The 19,686-nt window shown below is 41.4% G+C and overlaps 1 protein-coding gene across 1 annotated transcript; it reads right to left on the bottom strand.

The window, feature by feature from the left end:
• Positions 1–4,740: 4,740 nt before the first annotated feature.
• Positions 4,741–19,507, bottom strand: kcnj19a (potassium inwardly rectifying channel subfamily J member 19a). The gene is made up of 3 exons (XM_026356411.1): positions 18,842–19,507; positions 8,673–8,889; positions 4,741–5,424 (listed from the first exon to the last, which is right to left on the bottom strand). Exons 1-3 carry the CDS (start codon positions 19,505–19,507, stop codon positions 4,766–4,768), a joined length of 1,542 nt encoding a protein of 513 aa, XP_026212196.1. The 3' UTR covers positions 4,741–4,765.
• Between the last annotated feature and the right edge of the window lie 179 nt (positions 19,508–19,686).

Raw genomic sequence — 19,686 nt, 5'->3', positions numbered from 1 at the left:
AGCATGATTAAAAATCCCTCGAAAGGGTGTGATTAAAAAGTAAAGGACGTTTCAGTGACTGAAGATGGATTTCAAATAATGTCTCCGAAGGAAAAAGTTCTCTTGCTTTCGCTGAAGGCTGTGAAGTGAGGAACTGAAATGTGTGAAATAAGTGGAGCTGATGGGGTGTGTGTGTGTGTGTGTGTGTGTGTGGAGGGGGGGGGGGGGGGTCACTCTCTTTGCATTCGAGCCTCTGATGTCGAATGCGTGCCTGTTTGATTTTTAGCAACCATATTTCCTTAAAGTGCACGGCTGCAAATTTCACAGAAGAGGTAGCGTCAGAGAAACGATTTGTCCAGAGGGGAAAAAGTGCTTATCAGGCACAATTTAGACAGGAGAATGCAGCTGTAAAAGAGCAGGAAAGAAATAGATATAAAAGGGGGAGTAAATACATAAAGGGAGGATGGTGGATGGTTATTCATTTTTCAAACTCCTGGTTTTCATTATGACTGACAGACAGCAGTGGAAATGTTCAGTGTGGAGTAATGATGGTGAAGTGCATTGTTTGATGTCTCGCCAAATGAACACATGACGTCTCTTATAAACACAAACCATGTTGTCAGGCCCAGTGCCATTAGGTCTTAAAACTACGCTATGTTTGTGTGTAATTGTGGGTCTTTACGAGAGAGGGACATCTTAACAGTGCAATTAGATTTCAATTTATTCTGTGGTTTTATGCTAATGATCCTGACCTTTTATCACACGTCTCATGAGAGCATGTCTCCAACATTTGTTTTGGAATAAAGATTAGCTGAATACTTTTATTTTTGTATTTAACTATATTCGATTTGCTGGAAAATGTCTTAGTTTAGTGTTCTTGCATAGCCGTGCTGCGTGTAATATGTACCGTGCCCTGACTCAGCATGTGTACAACTGGAAACAAATGATTCTGAATATTGTACTTTTCAACTTCAATTCATGTAGCCACCTGAACAAACAATTCAATTCCTTTTGTCTCATCCCTAAGCTCAGAAATAAACCATAAAAAAACTCTATGACCACATTTATACGTATGAACCAAATGTGTGATGACGTAGCTGGTCGCCACCTTTCCAATTATTTAAATCAAACGTGCATCCAGTGTGAGATGTCATGAATGTCTTTGAAGGAAATAATATATTTGCTAGTCTCTTGTGTGTGACGAACAGAGCTCACATGTATTGATTTCTTGTGGGGGACATGAGGTCATTGTGCTTGGTTTGCACCAAACTTCTCTGTGAGCTTTATATGGAGCTCCATCCTCCAGTTCCCGCTTGACACCAGCTGTCCCTGCAGAACCAAGTGATTATCCGAGCCTCTAAGCATAGGATTGCGTCGCAGGTCATGGGTCGGATTGCAGCTGTGGGACAGGTATTGATTGGTCCTTCGATCTTTAGCCTGGTTACATTAGGCGGAGCGATGAAAGGGACGTCCCCAGAGGATGCTCGGATTACTGGGATGAACTATTCATTCCAGCACTTCAGTCCAGCCACAGACGCGAGCTTTGAAGGAGCAATATTTACACATTCTGCACACACACACACAGCCCACTGGCAAGTATTACGGTAATGTATGTGTGGAAAAATCAATGCAGTCAGCCATTCATTATTTTCAAAGCATGTCAACAGTGGCTGTATCAAGTGTACAGCAGAAAAAGTTGAAATTAAAGTGCTACACAGAAAGATGAGAACTGCTGATTTCTTTGCTATCTTTCTTTTGCTCCAGTTCCCACAGGGTTACTCTCCATGGATGAGGGGTAAATCAAAGTGCCGCAGATGAGACACTTGATATCTGCAGTTTAGATCGGCGGTCCTGCTCGTTTGCCAAACACCAGTAGTTACAGTAGGCTATATTCACACACAGTCACACTTTAAATGCTACATTTAAATTTGATAAATGAGAGAAGGCAAAAGAGAGGGCCGATGGATACAGTGACGATCTCCAGTCTCACACGCAGACACATAAATACACTTCAGTTGTTTGGTTTGCCCCAGTGCTGCAGGGTAAAGAGGTTCCCATGTTGCCGTGGTGACTGAGGTGGAAAGAAGTGGCTTGTTTTTGATTGACGGATGCTGCGTTTGTTTGTTGTGTGCGCTCGTGTGCCTGCAGATGCAGCCGTGTGGTTCTGATGTTCTTTGTCATGTCAACCTTTTGTTAACTTGCCTTTTAGGAGTCAGCGACAGATTTAAGTTAAAGGGCAGCTCAGAGAAGTTACAGAGACGGGCTCCTGATGTACCTCTCCCCGGCCTGTCTTGTTATTAAGTATTCATGTTCCAAGTATTTTTAACCTGTGGAGACATCAGCGTCAGGGTCATTATAGCAGAGGCTGAAACCCTCCGAAAACACCCCAGACAGGAGCTGAGCCTCTAAAACTGACAAAAAAGGTGTCATGGAGGTCCACCATCCAGTTGGTTTAAGTAAGCGGAGGAGGAGGCAGCGCTGTCAGAGGCCCTGTGGGAAGGTTTCTAGAATTAGTTTAGTGAGTCTATGTACAGAAATAACAACTTTAAATTCATACAGTTATTCGTGGATTATCTGAATCCACATTTTAAGCCGTTATAGTCACTTTGATAAACTATTGTTCTTGTGTTTATTACAGATATATATATACAGATATATGCACAAGATAACACGATGGGGCGTAAGTTTCGGCCCAGCACTCCATCCTACACAGCCCATTTGTGGTTTAGCTACAGCAAAGCAAAAATGAAAAAGCCTCAGGTGACGTATAATGAAGTATTCACATTCAGAATACTGTTTAAACTTGAGTGCAAGTCATACTCTATGTTTATGACTAACAATGACTCTACTTTATTCCTGTGCCGAGGAATTGTTTAATTTGTATAAATAAATATAAAATACAATATATTTATTTTATAAAATAAAATAAAATATTTAAAAAAATGTGATATTTGGGTTAGTTGTCATCTTGGTCAGCTTCCAGACCCAGGACCCTCTGAGTGAACTTAAGGCTGCTGCTACTTTGTGAAGACGCTGCATCGGGCACACACAGACATGTACACGTTTTCTGTTATTTTACATAATATGTGACAGGTAAGAAAAGCGGGGTAGTGTTTCAATTGCTACTCCCTGTTTCAGTAATAACTGCACAGTGGGTGGTTGACAGTTGTTTGTGGAAAACATAATCCCCAGAGTGCGAATGAATAAAGTATGAGCTTATTCACATGAAACAGCCTAATTAAAAAAACTCACTAGTTCAACATTATTGATAAGTTTAATCACTGGGTCATGTAATGAAAGCAATGATTCACTTGATTTTGATATATTGAACAATGGGCCCCTCTCTCTTACATCAAGAGTAAATCAGCATAATCAGATTCATTATTAACTGTCTCTGTACTGCCTGTATCTCAGTCTCTGTATTGTAATAAGGCAATTTCTATCCATTGTTGGGTAATTTGGCAAATCATACACAGCATGAGAAGAGTGACAAACCACGCGTGTAAGGAGCAAGTGTACAGATACACACACGGGCTCGGTATGTGGCTGCATTTGAAGAATACATAGTATTTGTTTACACAGAGACATTTGGGCCCTGTGTAAAGTCAGTTGGTGATTGAAGCTGCAGATTTATAAGGACAGAGGGAAGGTCTCTGCAAGGGTGGAAATGAAGCAGGACAGATCTCCCTCTTCCATTGATTTTCCACTCTTTGTGCTGTGTGTAGTGGTAAAATTAAGGCTTGGGTGTTCTAGGTACTCGAGACTCACACTTGACCCTGCGATGCTGAAGAAGCTTTTGTGGCGCTGCATCTGAACACTGTGGTGTTTTTGTGCCTGGATTTAGTTGAGTGCTGTGTTTTCTGCTTGTTGATGCTCTGACTATGTTTGTTCTTTGACATTTTAAAGACACTGTGGTTCTTGTCGGGCATCAGAACGTGTCCTACGCTGACTGCTGATGCAAAAGCTGAGAGTTCAATTAAATAAACTGTGTTTCTTAGAGAAGGCCACATAATGCCCATTTTGGGACTGTTTGCTAGACATGATGCCTTGGTCACAACACAACTCCTCTATGATGGGCTGATCGTAATTAGCCTCCATTCTCCAATCAACGCTGTTCATATCTTTCTCTGCAGCAGCAGTGGCAGCACTATGGCTCATTATCCACTCAGTCTCTCTTATATGCACTTTATGCACAGAGGAATTATGGGATTGTTCCTTGCTTGCCAAGGGGACAAAAATAGGGCATTAACAACAGCCTGTTAATACTGTATTGCATTGCACTGTTGGATTACTTAGTGACATCTGGCAGAAGTTCCACTAACAATCATAATGGCTTCATTAGCTAAACAATGACTTTTTTGGTGCTGCAACAATAAAGACGCAAAGGAGAGAAAGATCAAATAGCGTTTATTATCATCTCAATAGAATTTATATTTAGTAAAACTAAGAGTAACTATTAAGAGTAATGGTGCATACATTAAACAATGGATTTAGTGTTTACATGCACAACTCTTGCAGAATAATCAAGTTTGCACAAAGCATGAAATTAGTGTTTTCTTGTTTTGTTTTGTGTGTAGCCAAGCCCTATGAGTGCCTCTCGCTATGAAAAACAGAAATCACAGTAATTCCAGTGTTGTACAGGGTTGTATTTTAAGAAAAAAACAAATCAATAAAATTTCAGTAAACCATCTGTTTTTTTTTTTTTCTATCAATGTCTCCCATAGATGAAGTTCATGTCTTTCTTTCCATTCGTGTCTCCTCCTTTAGGGCAGGTACTGTCTGAGATTCAGCGGTTCATCTTCCGTAGTTTCGGTGGCAGGTTGTCCTCCGGTCTCCCTCCAGCTGAGAGCAGCGGGCTGTGCATTGGGACCGGGGCAGGGGACAGTGTGGGTGCTAGACTGTGCTGGTACAGGTCTCCAGTAGACTGAGTCATAGGTTCAAATCCTACTTTGAGGGACTTGAGTTGCAGTCGGTTCTCTGTCTCCGGGCCAGTTGAGGAGCTGAGGCGCTGCAGCTTCAGGGGCAGGTCTCCTGTGCTGCAGGCCTTCTCAGAGTGCTGGGAGCTGAGCAGGAGCACCTTCCTTTGCAGGTCCTCCTTACCGGATGAACTCATCCTCTGCAGCTTGCTAGGCAGTCGACCCCCAATTCCCATCTGACAGCCCCTTTCCTCTGAAGTGTTGATGCAATCCACTGAAAATACCCGGTCACGCCGGGTGCCACGGCTCTCAGTTAGTGCGGGGGTGGGAGTGGATAGAGGTGAGGGCAGTGAATTCTTCTCTTCGTGCTCCTTGACGCTGTATGGTGGTGTCGGTACCTCAAACGTGCTGTGGAACTGAGAGTAGTCTACCCTGAAAAAGCCCTCCTCCAGAGACATCACGGGCAGAAAACGATGACCCCATAAAACCTCATCCTCCGTATATGACGTCCGTGCCTGGCATGTCATTCCTATAAAGGACAGACAGAGTAGTCATTTTAATAAATGCCATTAAATGGGGTTTAGTGCTAACAAAACAATTATTGGCTGATATGGAAGAATGAGAAAGGGCAGCATCCCCTCCCATTATCGGTCTTTCTGCTGTGTGCATCTTTATTGCTTGTGGAAACACGCTTCATGCTTCTTCCTGTGCACTCTACCAAATAGTTCAATTTGGTCACATACTGATTTAAATACTGTCTCAACAGTAAATCCACAGGGAATGATTTTTAGAAGCAGCTAAACAGCTCTTGCTACAGACAGTTTTTACCACTTTATGTTCCCATATTCTACGAATGTCACCTCTAATGTATTGAATATGATGGAGTAACTAAAAAAAGGACATAAGATATATGACATATGTATGTGTGTCTACTGTATGTTTGTTTTCTTACTATTATTCAAAGCTATACAGTTTCATATTTCCACATTTTCTGTCATTTGTAAAGGTAAGTGAAGCTCATTATCAGCATGCCTTGTGTTGTGTATTGGAGTTGATAATTGTCTGTTTCATTGCCTGATCGACATAATTAGCAGTTACTTAGCACCATTAATACATCAGTGGCAGGAGTCTTGGGTCTTTACTAACACAACGATGTCATGGTCTTTCAGCAGTTAGTGTACAAATTTATCAACTAGAATATACAGGAGAAGCAAAGGTTTCCTAGTAATACTGTTGCATGTGTGAGTGCTGTATAAAAACATACTTTTTTTATTTGACCTTAGCATTTGTAAAATAATTTTCTTGATATCTGGATGAGGTCTTGTGATATCAAGTACTTACTCCATAGTTTATCTGATCCAGTGTCTCTCCTTGAATGTGTGCTTTCAAGAACTACAGTTGGCTGTAGTGTGGGATTCTGATCCCGTATCTCTAAGAAATTATACAAAGTATGTGAACCTTTTGGAGTTTTCTGCATGAATTTGTCATAAAATGTGATCTGAGTTTCATCTAAGTCAAGATTAATAACAAATATGAATTGGGAATTTATCTTCTCCCAAATCACTGCAAGCTGTCCAGGCCCTGATGCAGCAAAACAGGCCCAAATCATGAAGTTTCCTCCACCATACTTTACAGTTGGGATACTGTTTTCATGATGATATTCAGTGACCTATTAACACAACATGTAGTGCTATTTGTTCTTTACAAATAGTTCAATATAGTTACATCAGTCCACAAAACATTTTGCCAATACTGCTGTGGGGAGTCAATGTGCAGCAATGTTCTTTATTGTCCTTCATAGTGTCCTGCTATAGACACCATGCTAGTTCAATGTTTTACCTACTGTAGACTCGTCAACAGATTTTAGCCACTTGTAATAATGCCTTTTAATCTTTGGCTGTCACTCGGGTTGCTTCTTTAGTGTTTGTGTTTCTGTGTTTAGTGTTTGTTGTGCTCTTGGGGTCATTTTGACTGACTGCCCACTTCTTGGTAGAGTAGCCACAGTCCCAAAGCGTAGACTGGTGAAGTCTTTGACATCACTTTGTAACAATTTCCAGCTTCATGTGTATGTTCCACTTGAACCGTGAGGTTTTTATGGTTAGTTTAAATTTCTTTTGTGTTATTACTTTAGAGACATTATATTTGTTAACACTCTTGACTTAGATCAAGGTCAGATCACATTTTAAAACTAATTAAAGCAGAAAACTACAAAATTCCAAAGGGTTCATATAGTTTTTCTTGCCACTGCATGTGCAGTATGTCAAAGCCTGATGGTATTCCCGGCTCACTCGTCTCCATCCACAGAAAGCATTTAACACTGCTACAACTCAATCACTTTTATTTTTAATTTGCCCAGAGGCTTGCCTTAAATAACAGGGGTGAATCCAGCATAAATCGTTCAGGCATCATATGTTTTTTTCAACTAGGTGGTTAATGGTTTAGTGAATCTCAGCACAGCTTTGGAAACACACACTTGCCAGGGAGTGAGGAAGGCGTCCCTGAAGAAGACTTTACGTAAAAACCCCTGGCAGGAGCCTTCAGCGGCATTGTCTACAGAGTGCATTACGATGATGTAGAACAATCTCTCTGCTTTGTTTTCTGAGGTCTTCTCATAGGAGCTGAATACTGCATCAGCCTGGGTTCTTTTTTTTTTTTTTCAGGCTTGATGTGTCCAGGTAGGCTCCTGTTCTACTTCCCCACTTCTCCAGTGTATGTGAGCTGTCACTTTTGATCATGATCATTACAGTAGAAACTTCTTTTTTTTACTGAACATGAACACAAACTGATGCATCAGGGTGAATCCATGGTAATCTCAGGTTTGGTTTGGACATATTTTAAATGTGCTGAGGAGATCATCAACAAGCCGAACAGCTGTGTCAGCAGCAGCTGGATGTGAGGGGATAAATCTTAATAGCGTTAATGGGATGTGGTTTCTCATGAGAATGCAGAGTACGGTGGGCCTTTGAAGGTGATACTTCCAGGGCTTCCCTACTCGGCTTCTCAGCTCTGAGTGCCACAGCACTGCGACATTAAACTTCTGGCTGCACAATGATTTAATAGTATTATCAACAGAGCACAGACCGTGTTGCCTGCCTGCCTCTACGCTTCCCTGCTGATCCCTCCCTCCTGCTCTAAGCCTATTCAGCTCTGTGGTTTCTCCTACAGCAGTGGCAGAGTGTGGGTTAGGGGAGACAGAAGCTGAAAAGAAAAACAGGCATTTATTAAGACGGATTTATTTGTACTGGAGTTTAGGGAAGAGTCATTTTGTTAAATATGCAACAGAGAGAGCACTGTTGTCGCTGAGACTTCACCAGCATGGTTGCCTGTAGTTTACTGTGGTGGCTGTATACTAGTGTGTCACAGGTTCACAATTACCTCTGTTCTCAGCTGACACCTGAAAAATAGAGTGGAACTTCCACTAAAACCTTGGCTAATTCATCAATCTGACACTCGCATTTATGACCACAGGCTCTTATTATGCATAGAGTGGCCATAAAGTGATTTTGCTGTAATAAAAGAGTCCTCATAATTCAATCACGGTGCAATTCTCATGTGTTGTTCTCATCCCCCTCCACTCCTTTTTCCCCGTGCACTCTTCAAATATGCAAAACTGGAAAGGCTCAAATAAGTATCTATTAGATTAGAATATTACGCTGGTTGATATTCATATAGAAGATGCTTTTAGACTGGTTGAAAAATGAAAAGAGTCAGTGACACCAGGATGAGAGGGAAAAGGATACAAAGAGCTCAATAAAGTGACAGGAACAGATTTCTCACCAGTGGTTTCCACGATGCCCTCGAGTATAACGACAATCTCAAACTGTTCATTCATGAGAGATCGCTGGGAGAGGTCGAAAAAGGGGCTCTTGGGATTGATTTCATGACAGATGGTGAGAGGGGAGACCAGGAAGAGTTGGTCAGCACCTGTTCCAAAACCAACGTCTAACTCACACTGGTCCAGAGGCAGGAACTCGCCCTCGGGCGTCTGACGAGACTGGAAGACAACAAGGTAGCGACAGAAGACGGAGGAAAAATGGAGCAAAGACAGCGAAACAAAAACAGAAAGAAGAAGAAAGACACAGGGGAGAGAGGATTAGATGCACACCTGACTAGGAGAGATTCTTGTTATGGCATTGTTTCTTTAGAAGAAGACGGCCCCATACTGTGTCCTAAACATTTTATATGGAGTTTTCAGCTACTGGAAAGACTGGTTGATATTTGGCTGTAAATTACAAGGAGATTTCCAAGAAAGGCCTACATAACATGTAGGCTATAACACTGGTGAGTATTATAGATTGGTAAGTACTGTAGCTAGTTTGAACTGCTTTAATAAAACAGTTACATCTCCAGGGGTCTCAAGATAAATCGGATACAATCTGGGTCGAAAGATGATTAATGAAAGAAAGGAGATAAGAGAAAACAAAGTTCTGATGCACAAAGACGTTTCATTTATTAGATATTAAACACAGATTAGAAATAAAATGTGAAAATATCAGTCTGGTGTCACAGCTCACTCACAGACATCTGAAATGTGACAGAAGGCCTATAAACACTGGCCACAGTTAAGGAGAAACAATGGGAAACCACTGGTTATTTATACATAACAGTGATCTGTGTTTTATAATAATAAAATGATGTGGCAGAAATGAAATCCTCTATTAATATAAATACTTCAAAGCAGAGTGTGTTGGATTTATTTGCACTGCTCTGCCTGTCTGTGGTGTGATACGTGTAACCTTCCAGGAAAGGCAATGGAAGATGTTTTCTCTCTCCATCTATCTCGCTTCTCTTGAAAATCCACTGGTGCCTCGTTTGCAGAGGCTACAGACTCGGCACTTCACATTGATTTCTAGAAGAACTTGCAGGCGGACGTATGAGACAGCCGCGCTTGGGCAGGACTTGCCCACTGAGTGTTAACTGGTGCAGAAGCATTTAATTGCCCTGATGACGTTGGAGCACAGCACCAAGGTCCTGGATTTATTTTCTTGTTTCCTGTCTTATTCTGTTTATTCAATCTGTTCACCTTTTCTCTCCCCTCACTTAGCAGCCTGTTTTACCACACGCCAGTTTCTTACATCCTCCTGTCAGACACTATTTTAATTACTATTTCTGACACATGACAGCTCATTTTGACTTTTAATGTAGAATATGTTGTTTTCTATTAAAAATAGCATCACAAAAATAAACATTTATCTTCTTAAATCAATAATTCACAATAAAAAAAGCTGTTAAAAGTTTATTTCCCTCATTCTATTTAATATTTTATAGTTTTTTTTCCCTTTCATTCTCTGCATAGTTTCAACTCCAACCAATAGCAGGGACGCTTCAGTCACCAGCCACCCACACAAACACACACACACACACATGCACTATTCCACCACCGCACAGAGCTTCATAATGATCTCCCACACAAACACACACACACACACACAGGCCCACCACACGTCTCTATTGCTAACCCTGCCATTTCTGGATGTTTTGTTCTCGTTGTAAATCCTAAAATAATCAACACAAAGACAGTTTCCCTTCTCAGCCTTTTTTATTACTGAGTCACTGTCATCTAGACGCGTTTGTGCGGTTCAAAAACTGACGGTAATAAAATAGATAAGTGAATAATGTTTGACTCCAGTATGCTTTCGCTTACAATAGTTAAATCATTTTGTTCTTTACTGATTTCATTTCCTTTGGTTTTCACACTACACATATGCATTGTACAGTGATTAAGAGTGGCAGAGTTGATGCTTGTTTTTTAAACAACAGGTCCTTCATTTCACTCAGAAGAAGAAGAAACCAGGCTTATCACTTGTAGCCAACAACGGATGTTGCTTAAGGATGTTATCAGCAGTTAGCTAGATAACAGGAGACTCCACTCCGCTCTGCCCAGCAATCCGTCACCCTGCTCTGCTACACTCTGCTATGTTCCTCCACGGTCTGCACAGCCCTTCAGGTATTAGTCATTATCAAATTACAATAAATAAGAAACTACGTGCGGAAATCTTGGCTTGGCTGACTTCATCTCCGCCTGTCCACCATCAGATAATATGAGAAGATGTTATGTTTTGGAACATATTTCATATGTGCAACATGCGCATAGAGTAAATGTTCTATCAACTAATTCTGTAGTTTAATTCTGCTATTTAAATGGATGTTTTGATCCTCCATACATGATATCATGCTAAAATCAAAGTCTACCGGGCAAACAGTTGACATAAGAGCCAGTGCAGAAGATGTGAAAATACAGAAAGTTTAATTAGTAAAGATGTACAATGTCTATCTACTATAATATACTTATAATGTCCCAAATTAATGTAGTCAATTGATGCTTCTTCGACCTTGTTTTTTGTTTTAAAAAGTCAAAGAAAGCCACCATCCTCCAGTCTGTTGAGCATGTGTCTCTCCATTTCCCTATCCTCATTGCTTCCTCGTCTAGAAAGAAAGCCAAAGCTTGCCATATCTCCTGTGTCCTAGTCACAGCTGCCATGTCATGATTGGCCAACTGCTGTTCAGGATATGGTTTTAATTGACGAAAAGCACAAATGTGAGCAGAAACATAAATAGAATGGGATTAAAACAACTATGGGAATGGCCTTTCAAAATAACTCCAGGCTGACACTCTGGCATCCTTTTTTACAGAGGATTTTAACAGTGCTGCTGATTATTGTATTAAATAGTTTGGAAGTCAATAGATAATTGAGTTTATTGCATCTCTCTCATCTTTCCATACAGCCTGTCCTGTACTGAAGCAGCTAGTCAGAGCCCGGTTTTATCCCGACCTCTTGTGCTTTGCCCTATAGTTTATCCCACTGGGATGCAAACTGTGAATGAAGGGTGAGTAAGCAAGCTTTTCCTTTGCCACAGAACATTGCATTTGTTTCTCTGTTCTGTGAATATCAATGAGACGCTCTTCTGGATTTATGTTGGAGAAAGACTTTCATGTCGGTGGGGCATTGTTCACTTGTCAGGTGCTTACAGGCGGCTGAATGCTGTTTGGCAACGTTCCTACATGTGGGTTATCTCATACTAGCTTAGGGAAATTCTGCTTTTCATTTTCTGTCTGTGTCGCTTAAGATTTCAAAGATGGATGGTTGTATGCAAACGTCAACCAGCCAAGCTCCTTACACAGGCCTCGCTGGCACTCTCCTATGCTCCTCCTCACTCAAGATTCTCAGATAGCTGAGCATGTCAAATGTCTTTTCTGTAAATCAGACTCTTTGTTTTTTCCCTGAGCACTGACATATACAGGCAGTGAAGCTTTTTTCCCATTTTTTCCAATGTTTTTTTTTGTTGGGAGCTGTTACAGCAGAAGCACTAGACAAGCACACAAACATTTCTATTCAAAATTGTACCCTTCACCAATCCAGTCGACGAATCAGCTGCTCATTATCATTAGAAAGACAACGTAGCTTTGTTTCATGCTCACAGAAGCAGTGTTTCAGTGGTGTGAATGATGCTCATGGATGAAGACAGGTGATAAATAAAATTGATTAGACCTGAAGTGCCTGATCTTCCTACTCAACTGTACTTCATGCTCTGCCAGGTCTTCATCAATCAGTAGCCTGAGAGGGGTGGAGGAGCTTGTAGGCAATCAGGTCGACTGACAATCTGTCCAAAGGGTTTCACACTGCCAGACACCATCTGCCTACTCAGTACATTTCGAAATACTGGGTAAGTCTAACATGTCACCCAAACCAGTCAAGGATGAGTGAGATAAATTGGTCAAACTAAACTAAAATTCAAATGGTATCATGCGGCTGGATAGTGTAAGCTCTGCTTCTGGGAGACTGGGGTTAGAGTCCTGGCTGTGGACTACCTCCAGTAGGGGTCCCTTAGGCAAGACCTCCTTATGCTTACCCTCCCTTTGCCTTGTACTTTGAATCTCACTTGTAAGTTGCTTTGGATAAAAGTGTCAAATGACTAAAAATGAATAAATTCAAATCAGTCTGTTATTCCCTCAATTTTAGATTTCAAATACTGACAGTGTGCATTACAATCCCATCTAATTACTCTGCTAAAATAACCATTACACGTGATCAGACATTAAAGAAACATCAACTAATTGTGGGAGCCTATCTCAGCTGTCATTGATAGAGAGGCTGGGGACACCCTGGACAGGTCACCAGTCTATCACAGGGCTGACATATAGAGGCAGGCACCATTCACACTCACATTCACACCTACGGGCAATTTTGAGTCACCAGTTAAACCCCTAACCTAACTGAAGGCCTTTACACTGTGGGAGGAAGTCCGAGTACCCAGAGAGAACCCACACAGACATGGAGAGATCAAGCAAAAACGCCACACAGAGCGGCACCTGGCCAGCCGGTGGATCTAAACCTAGGACCAGTGTTAACCACTACACCTACAAAACTTTGTGGTCTGGGTCTGAGATGGCAGAAAGTCGTTCTCCTGACCATTTATAGGCAAAATCCACCATTATCCAGATTTTGAGGAATTCACACATATCTGAAGAGTTAATATTTTAATAGATGAACATGAATAAATCTCACTTCCACCTTCCCACGTTCCCACAATAAAAACAAATGTATTATTTTATTTACTTATTCCCTGTCTGGCACTTTTGTCTGGCGAAACTTTGCTTTCAATGTCTTCTCCCTATCTAAGCTAATTCACTTGTTTTGTACGTCACTTGCAAGGCTCTTTGGATGAAAGCCTTTACCAAACGACAAAATGCAAATCAAACTGAATATTTTGTTGTTTTTCATCAAGTCTTAAACAATAACACTGCGGAAGAAAGCTGCGGGCAAACAGTTTTTCCTCAGCTTTATGTGTGAATTAATGGGACAGCTGTTCAAACACATAATTGAGTCATCTTCTGCGTCTCTGTTCTGAAATGTCTGCACGACAGCCCATCCAAATTTCAGCTGACCAATTACTGTTCACATTTCCAACTCTAGCAAGATAAAAATTAGAACCAGTTAAGCTGACAAGAATGACACCGCATGGGCCATCAAAACTTTAGGATAAAACAAGGATGTTCTTTCACTTCTAAACTTCCCACCTAGCTATGAAAAAAAAATACAACTTAAAAAACTGTGCCCTGGAAAACGCAATTGTGAAAGTAATTGCTATGGCTATGAACTTCCTATGGATTGTGCTCTGTGAAAACTGGTGAAGCTAAAACCCTCCAGATTTAGCTGGATTGTGACTCGTGATCAGGGGACATGGGATTGGGTCACTGTGGTTTTAATTATCCTGTCTGCTTTTGTTCTTGCTCTTGTGTTTGAAATCTCAGTTTAACTTAGTGATATTGGTAAAATTGGGAAGAAATGGTGCCACAATGTTCTCGGCTAAATATGAGTCTCGTTGTGACCATACAACCTCCGAGGTAGACTTGGGTGTGGAAAACACTGTAACAGTGCTCATGCATTATTGCAATCAGGAGCTCGGGGATGGAGAGTTTATTCAAGTCTAATAATGATGTACTTTAGTGCTTGTGAATTTCTAACTTGGGTATGGTGGCTCAGACATTATAAACAATGCACACTCTACCTCACACACTCATTGATTTGAATCCCCAGGGAAAAAAAAGCTTAATGAGGAAACCAAGTTTGAAAAGGACTTGAGCATTTTTGAACATGCAAAAACAGCCCATACACCTGTGTAGAGGCTGAATTATTCAAGAAGAGGATAAAAACAAGACAGGAGCGTGAGCAGTCCAGAGTCTTAAGATTTTCTGGCTCTGGAACTTGCTAATCAATGACTGCAGGGTGTCGTGGCCTTTCTCCAGCCCTCCACAACCTGATAGTATAATTGCATCTCCATTCCTATTAGAAAAGAAATGGAAATCAATTCTAGTTCCAGTGACTAACACATGTAGCCCATCCCGCAATCCTCTGAGGAGATTCACAGCCAGAAGGATTCCTCTCCCTTGTATATCCCTGGAATAGAAGGTAGCACTCATACAATGAAAATACTAAGAAAAAATTCTGTTGGTACTGTAGGCTAATACTTTTCATTCCTCCTCTCTCTTGCTGCGAGTCTCTTTTCAGCTCTTTTACCAATTTTCCATCACTTTCAATCAGATCCCTCACCTATCTCACCCTCCTCCCACCCCTTCCAGTAACACCAGAGTCATATTTTCAGCTTAAATGTTCCACCAGGATGCTCTCTGAGGCTGTCATTGATGCCCTGCAAAGCCCAATGCCAGCTGCTTATGTTGGGACTCTGGATGACAGCTGCCACTGGTCTGTTTCCTCCTTCTTTCTGCTGTCATCCAGTCATCATCAGCTCTGGTACACCAACATACTGTCCAAACACAGCACTACCAACAAATGGGTTTTGTCAACTAACAGAGATTTAGACTTTGGTCATGGATCATTGCTAATATATGCATATATCTGCTCAGCCAATTAGGATGAGCCTTTTCTGCCTCATTGGAGTTGAACCTTCAAAATGGCACTATTTGTAAGTACATGCGGTGATGCTGCAACTTGGGCGAAATAACATTGTCTCAGCTATGTATCTACATTACTGCAGGTCTCCAGGACCCATCAGTCTGTCTAGGTGTGTAGGTTCATACTACTTTTGGCACATCAGTATAAATGCTGTCAAGGAACGACTGCCTGAAAATATGCACCGTTATGCCCCATTACAGATTTAAATGATATCACATCTCTCGATGACAGCTGGCTTTTCACTCTGTGTTTGAGTGTGGCCATTAAGAACACCAGCAAACATTTTATTTTCTGATGCAGTCAGACAGCACATCGGACAAAGTGCCTCTGAATCAACAGTGTCACGTGAGACGTATTTCAGCTCACACTATGTAAAGGCAGGTTTGTGAATTGGGAAAGGTGTTGTTTGCCATCTTGCCCTACAGTAAATAGCAAAGAATGGTGACATATTATAACTAGTGCTGTGTGAAAGCAAGTGGAGCAAGTATTCCAATACTTGATTTTCACAGATCCTAACCTTATAAGCGTGCAGCGTCACCATGCAGTGTGAGAAGTTTAAATATCCTTTAATATATGGAGGCAACACCACGGTGACAATCCAGGTGTTTTCTACTTCAAAGTGCTTCAAACTACAAAAGAAATCGCTAAATGTCGTCAGTGGAGTCCTTATTCTTTAGGAAAAAACTTTAAAGAAGGAGGTCCCGACTTTTTCATGTCTTAAAAACCTATAACAGCAGGTGCCCAGTTTACCACTAAAACCATTTTTCTTGCTGTGATCAATCTTCCAATTACTTGAGTAAGACCTGAATAATAAAGACAGTGCATAATAACAGCCCGATCAGAGCTCAGTATATAATATATGTGCTCAATGCTCAACACTTTAGCACTTGCCTTAGCTTTTTAGAGGCAAGACGGACTACACAAGGTGAACAGGGGTAATATTACAGATGCTAAATGCATAGTTGATATGGGATGAGCTTAAAACCATCCTTTTACTGATCATATCTAAAAAGGTCAGCGCCATTAAAGCACCTGGACAAACATCACAGACCTAGTTTTAGGATGCTGGAACATTTTCTTTACACATTATTATATTCAGACCAAAGCAGTACAGCCAGCTTAGAGTTGAAATCATAACAGGATACAAATTAATTTAATAAAATGATGCAGTGTCAAGTAATAGTTTTGTTTTGATTTGTAGAAGAGTTTAAGTGCAACTGGTTAGATTTTACTCAAGAGCTGTTTTTGTGATGGCCGTCACAAAACTCTCATCTCAGACTCTATCTTTTTCAAACTGCCTCTACACAACTTCAAATGAGTCCACTGCCAGTAATGTCTGAGTGTTTTAAATAACTTGAACATGGTTGCAGTTCAACAGCACCACCAATGTTTCTACACAGGGACTGCACTGAGAGCATTCGATCTACTTCAGATTGTATCTAAGGCTCTCTTTTATACTGTAATGTGTGATATCTAAAGGTATGCTCCCATTAAACAATGCCCTTGCTTGTTTTGCATGATGAGCCACTTACTTTTAATACATTGTGCACTGCACTCTGGCTAAGCTACTGCAAAGATTCAGTCTCGGTAAGAGGATCTTTGAAGCGAAAAGATGGACCACAAAGCCCGGGAGCAAAAAAAAAAAAAAAAAAAGTACAAAAGGAGCACAAGGAGTGGATGCTATATTTATTATATTTCATAGAGAGAGGGAGTGTAAAAATGATGTGGAGTTGCCAAGGAGGGCTTGGAATATATGCTGATTGTTTTTCTTGGAGTGCAGAAGGAAAAGTAAAAGAATTGTGACTCTAAAATATGGAAACCCATCTCAGGTTTTTGACTATTGTGCCACATCCTTTCTTGTTACACTAGGGCTCTTTTATCTGCTTTTATTTTTTATTTTTTTGGAAAGTAACACAAATGTCTCTTCTAGCTCTGGATGCTATTCCTTTAAAACATACTATATTTTAGTTTGAGGACTATTTATCCTCAGTTCCAGTATGGCGATGTACTGAAATGCAAGAATAGATGAGATGATTGATCATAGATGTGTTACATGAATGGAGAGACTCTAATTGAGATGCTGAGAGCCTACGGCTCAGTCTTACAGGGGAGACAAGGGAAATCAGCGTAGACATGTGTGATTGTACTTTATGCCTGTGGGGCTGTTCACTTCCTCCATGGTTGTAACTCTGGAATAGCTCGGTCCTCCCTGCCTCTCTCTCTCTGCCTGCATGCATCATTAAGCTGACGGTCACTGTGCTCAATGTGGCTGTGCGGAGGAGAACACAGACGTACACAAGCTCCAAGCACCTCACTAATGCTGTTTGTCTTCTTTATGGCCCATTTTGCACACCGAACACGAATGTGGCCGAAAGAAGCATGATTATGAAAATTAAAAGAGGAGCCAGCCGACCTTGCTACTGTTTACGGTAATTTTCTGCATTGTTGCTTCGTTTCACAATGTGAGGTTCATTAGTTATATCTGCCCAAACTATGTTGAGTTCTTCATTAGTGGTTACCAGTGTGGCACAGTTGGTGAGGATTTAAACCGACATTATGACCGGTGGACATGATGATTTTAAAATATCTGTCCACAGTTGTTGCCATATCCACTCATTGTGACACTATTGTAACACTTTTATATCTCAGGGAAGAGAAATAAAGCGATAAGCCATAAAGAAAAAAGGAAATAATGTTTTTTTATGATTGCCATAAATCCCTTTTTTATGTATCTGTGCTTTCTTCCAGCATTGCTGTTTCACCGACTCCAGTGATGAGTGGTAGTGTGTCAAGCTTCCTCGTTCACTAAGCCTAACTTTCTTCTTCGGGGGCTCATCTCTCCGTCATTCCATCACGTTCACTCACAGACGCATACTGATCTGTTCAGGTGTCACCGGCTGAAGAAGAAGAAGAGCTGATGCCTGAGTGCAGCGTGTTACCTTCCAAACTGCAGCATTTCCCCAGAAAAACCAACACTCACAGGGCTGTTATCTCAGTGTTTTAAAATGCACCCTCTGCTGCCACTCATCCTCACCATCCTGCTACTGAAGGATTATGGTAATGCTACCATAAGCCTGCTTTGTTTAACAAGGCATATATTGCGTAGAGGGACTGCTTACAATTAAGCTTTGAATAAAAAGGGTTCATTTTGAGCTTTGATATGCAGTTAGCAAGTGTTAATTTTTCCTTGTGGAGGCTGATGAGAGGAAAGTAGAGGTAATAAGGATTCTTCCGAGATACAAGCTGTCAGTCAAGAGTAAATAAAAGTTTTTTTAAACTTCCCCTGAGACAAGATGCATCAATTTCCATATGCTGGAGTATGTGAAACTTCAGAGAACAGATGTTTCAGGGTATTGAAAGACAGACCAGTGCTGCCCATTGCAGCAGCAGCCACTTTTACAAAGGAGTTCTAGTAAGTTGATCATCTGGCTTGTTTATTTTGATCATTTGTATTAATGGAGAGTGGTTATATGTATGATTTCTCTACAGCATCTGCCCTTCTGGGTCTACTTAGTCTTCGGGGGGTCTTACCTTGATGAGTTTGCACCTGATCTGAGCAGACACCATGTGGCTGTTCCGCAGGTTGCCCACGCGGAACATGAGGCACAGTTTCCCATCTCGCTGAGAAATCACCGCGTCCTGACTGAACATGAGCGTCTCTGCGCGTTTTTTAGGTTGGGACATTTTTATGAACATACACCCTATGAGAAAAGCGTCCACTATGGAGCCAAGCAGCGACTGGAACAGAAACAGTATGATGCCCTCCGGGCATTTCTCGGTTATGTACCGGTAACCGTAGCCGATGGTGGCCTCGGTCTCGATGAAAAAAAGAAACGCTGAGGGGAAGTTGTAAACATTGGCCACACAGGGGGTGTAAGACGAGTCGTGGCCGTGATTGAGATCTCCTCTGATGTAAGCGATGATCCACCACATAGATGCCATGACCAACCAAGCGATGGTGTAAGTTAGGATGAATATAAGCAGGTTCCATCTCCACTTCAGGTCTACTAAAGTGGTGAAGAGGTCAGAGAGGTACCTGCTCGTCTCTCCGCCGAGGTTTCCGTGCTGCACATTGCAGCGACCGTTCTTCTCCACGAAGCGCTGGCGTTTCTTCTTGACCGGAGCAGTGAACGTGGTAGCCCGGTTTGTGTTAACCACCTGGTAGTCTTCGCCAAATTTTCTACGAAGTGCCGCCATTTGAGCTCTCCTGAAGTAAAGAGAAAAAGTGCCTGCTCTCTAATCCATGTTTCTGTTCATGCGAGCTCCCAAAACACTGGTTACCTGCAGTGCGTAAAACGCGCCATGGCCACTCAGGGACGCACACAAAAAGAAAATCCTGTGAATAAAAAAAAAAAAAAAAAAATCACGTGTGTGTC

This window comes from Anabas testudineus, chromosome 8 (assembly GCF_900324465.2).
Source record: "Anabas testudineus chromosome 8, fAnaTes1.2, whole genome shotgun sequence".
Classification (NCBI taxonomy): domain Eukaryota; kingdom Metazoa; phylum Chordata; class Actinopteri; order Anabantiformes; family Anabantidae; genus Anabas; species Anabas testudineus.
This window is presented reverse-complemented; position numbering and strand designations above follow the sequence as displayed.

What these genes read in the sequence shown, in the direction of transcription:
- kcnj19a (XM_026356411.1), bottom strand. Translation starts at nt 19,507, where the DNA reads ATGGCGGCACTTCGTAGAAAATTTGGCGAAGACTACCAGGTGGTTAAC. An exon ending in TCAGGTGCAAACTCATCAAG is followed by an intron (nt 8,890 to 18,841) that starts GTAAGACCCCCC and finishes GTTGTCTTCCAG; the next exon opens with TCTCGTCAGACGCCCGAGGG. An exon ending in GGGCATCGTGGAAACCACTG is followed by an intron (nt 5,425 to 8,672) that starts GTGAGAAATCTG and finishes TGTCCTTTATAG; the next exon opens with GAATGACATGCCAGGCACGG.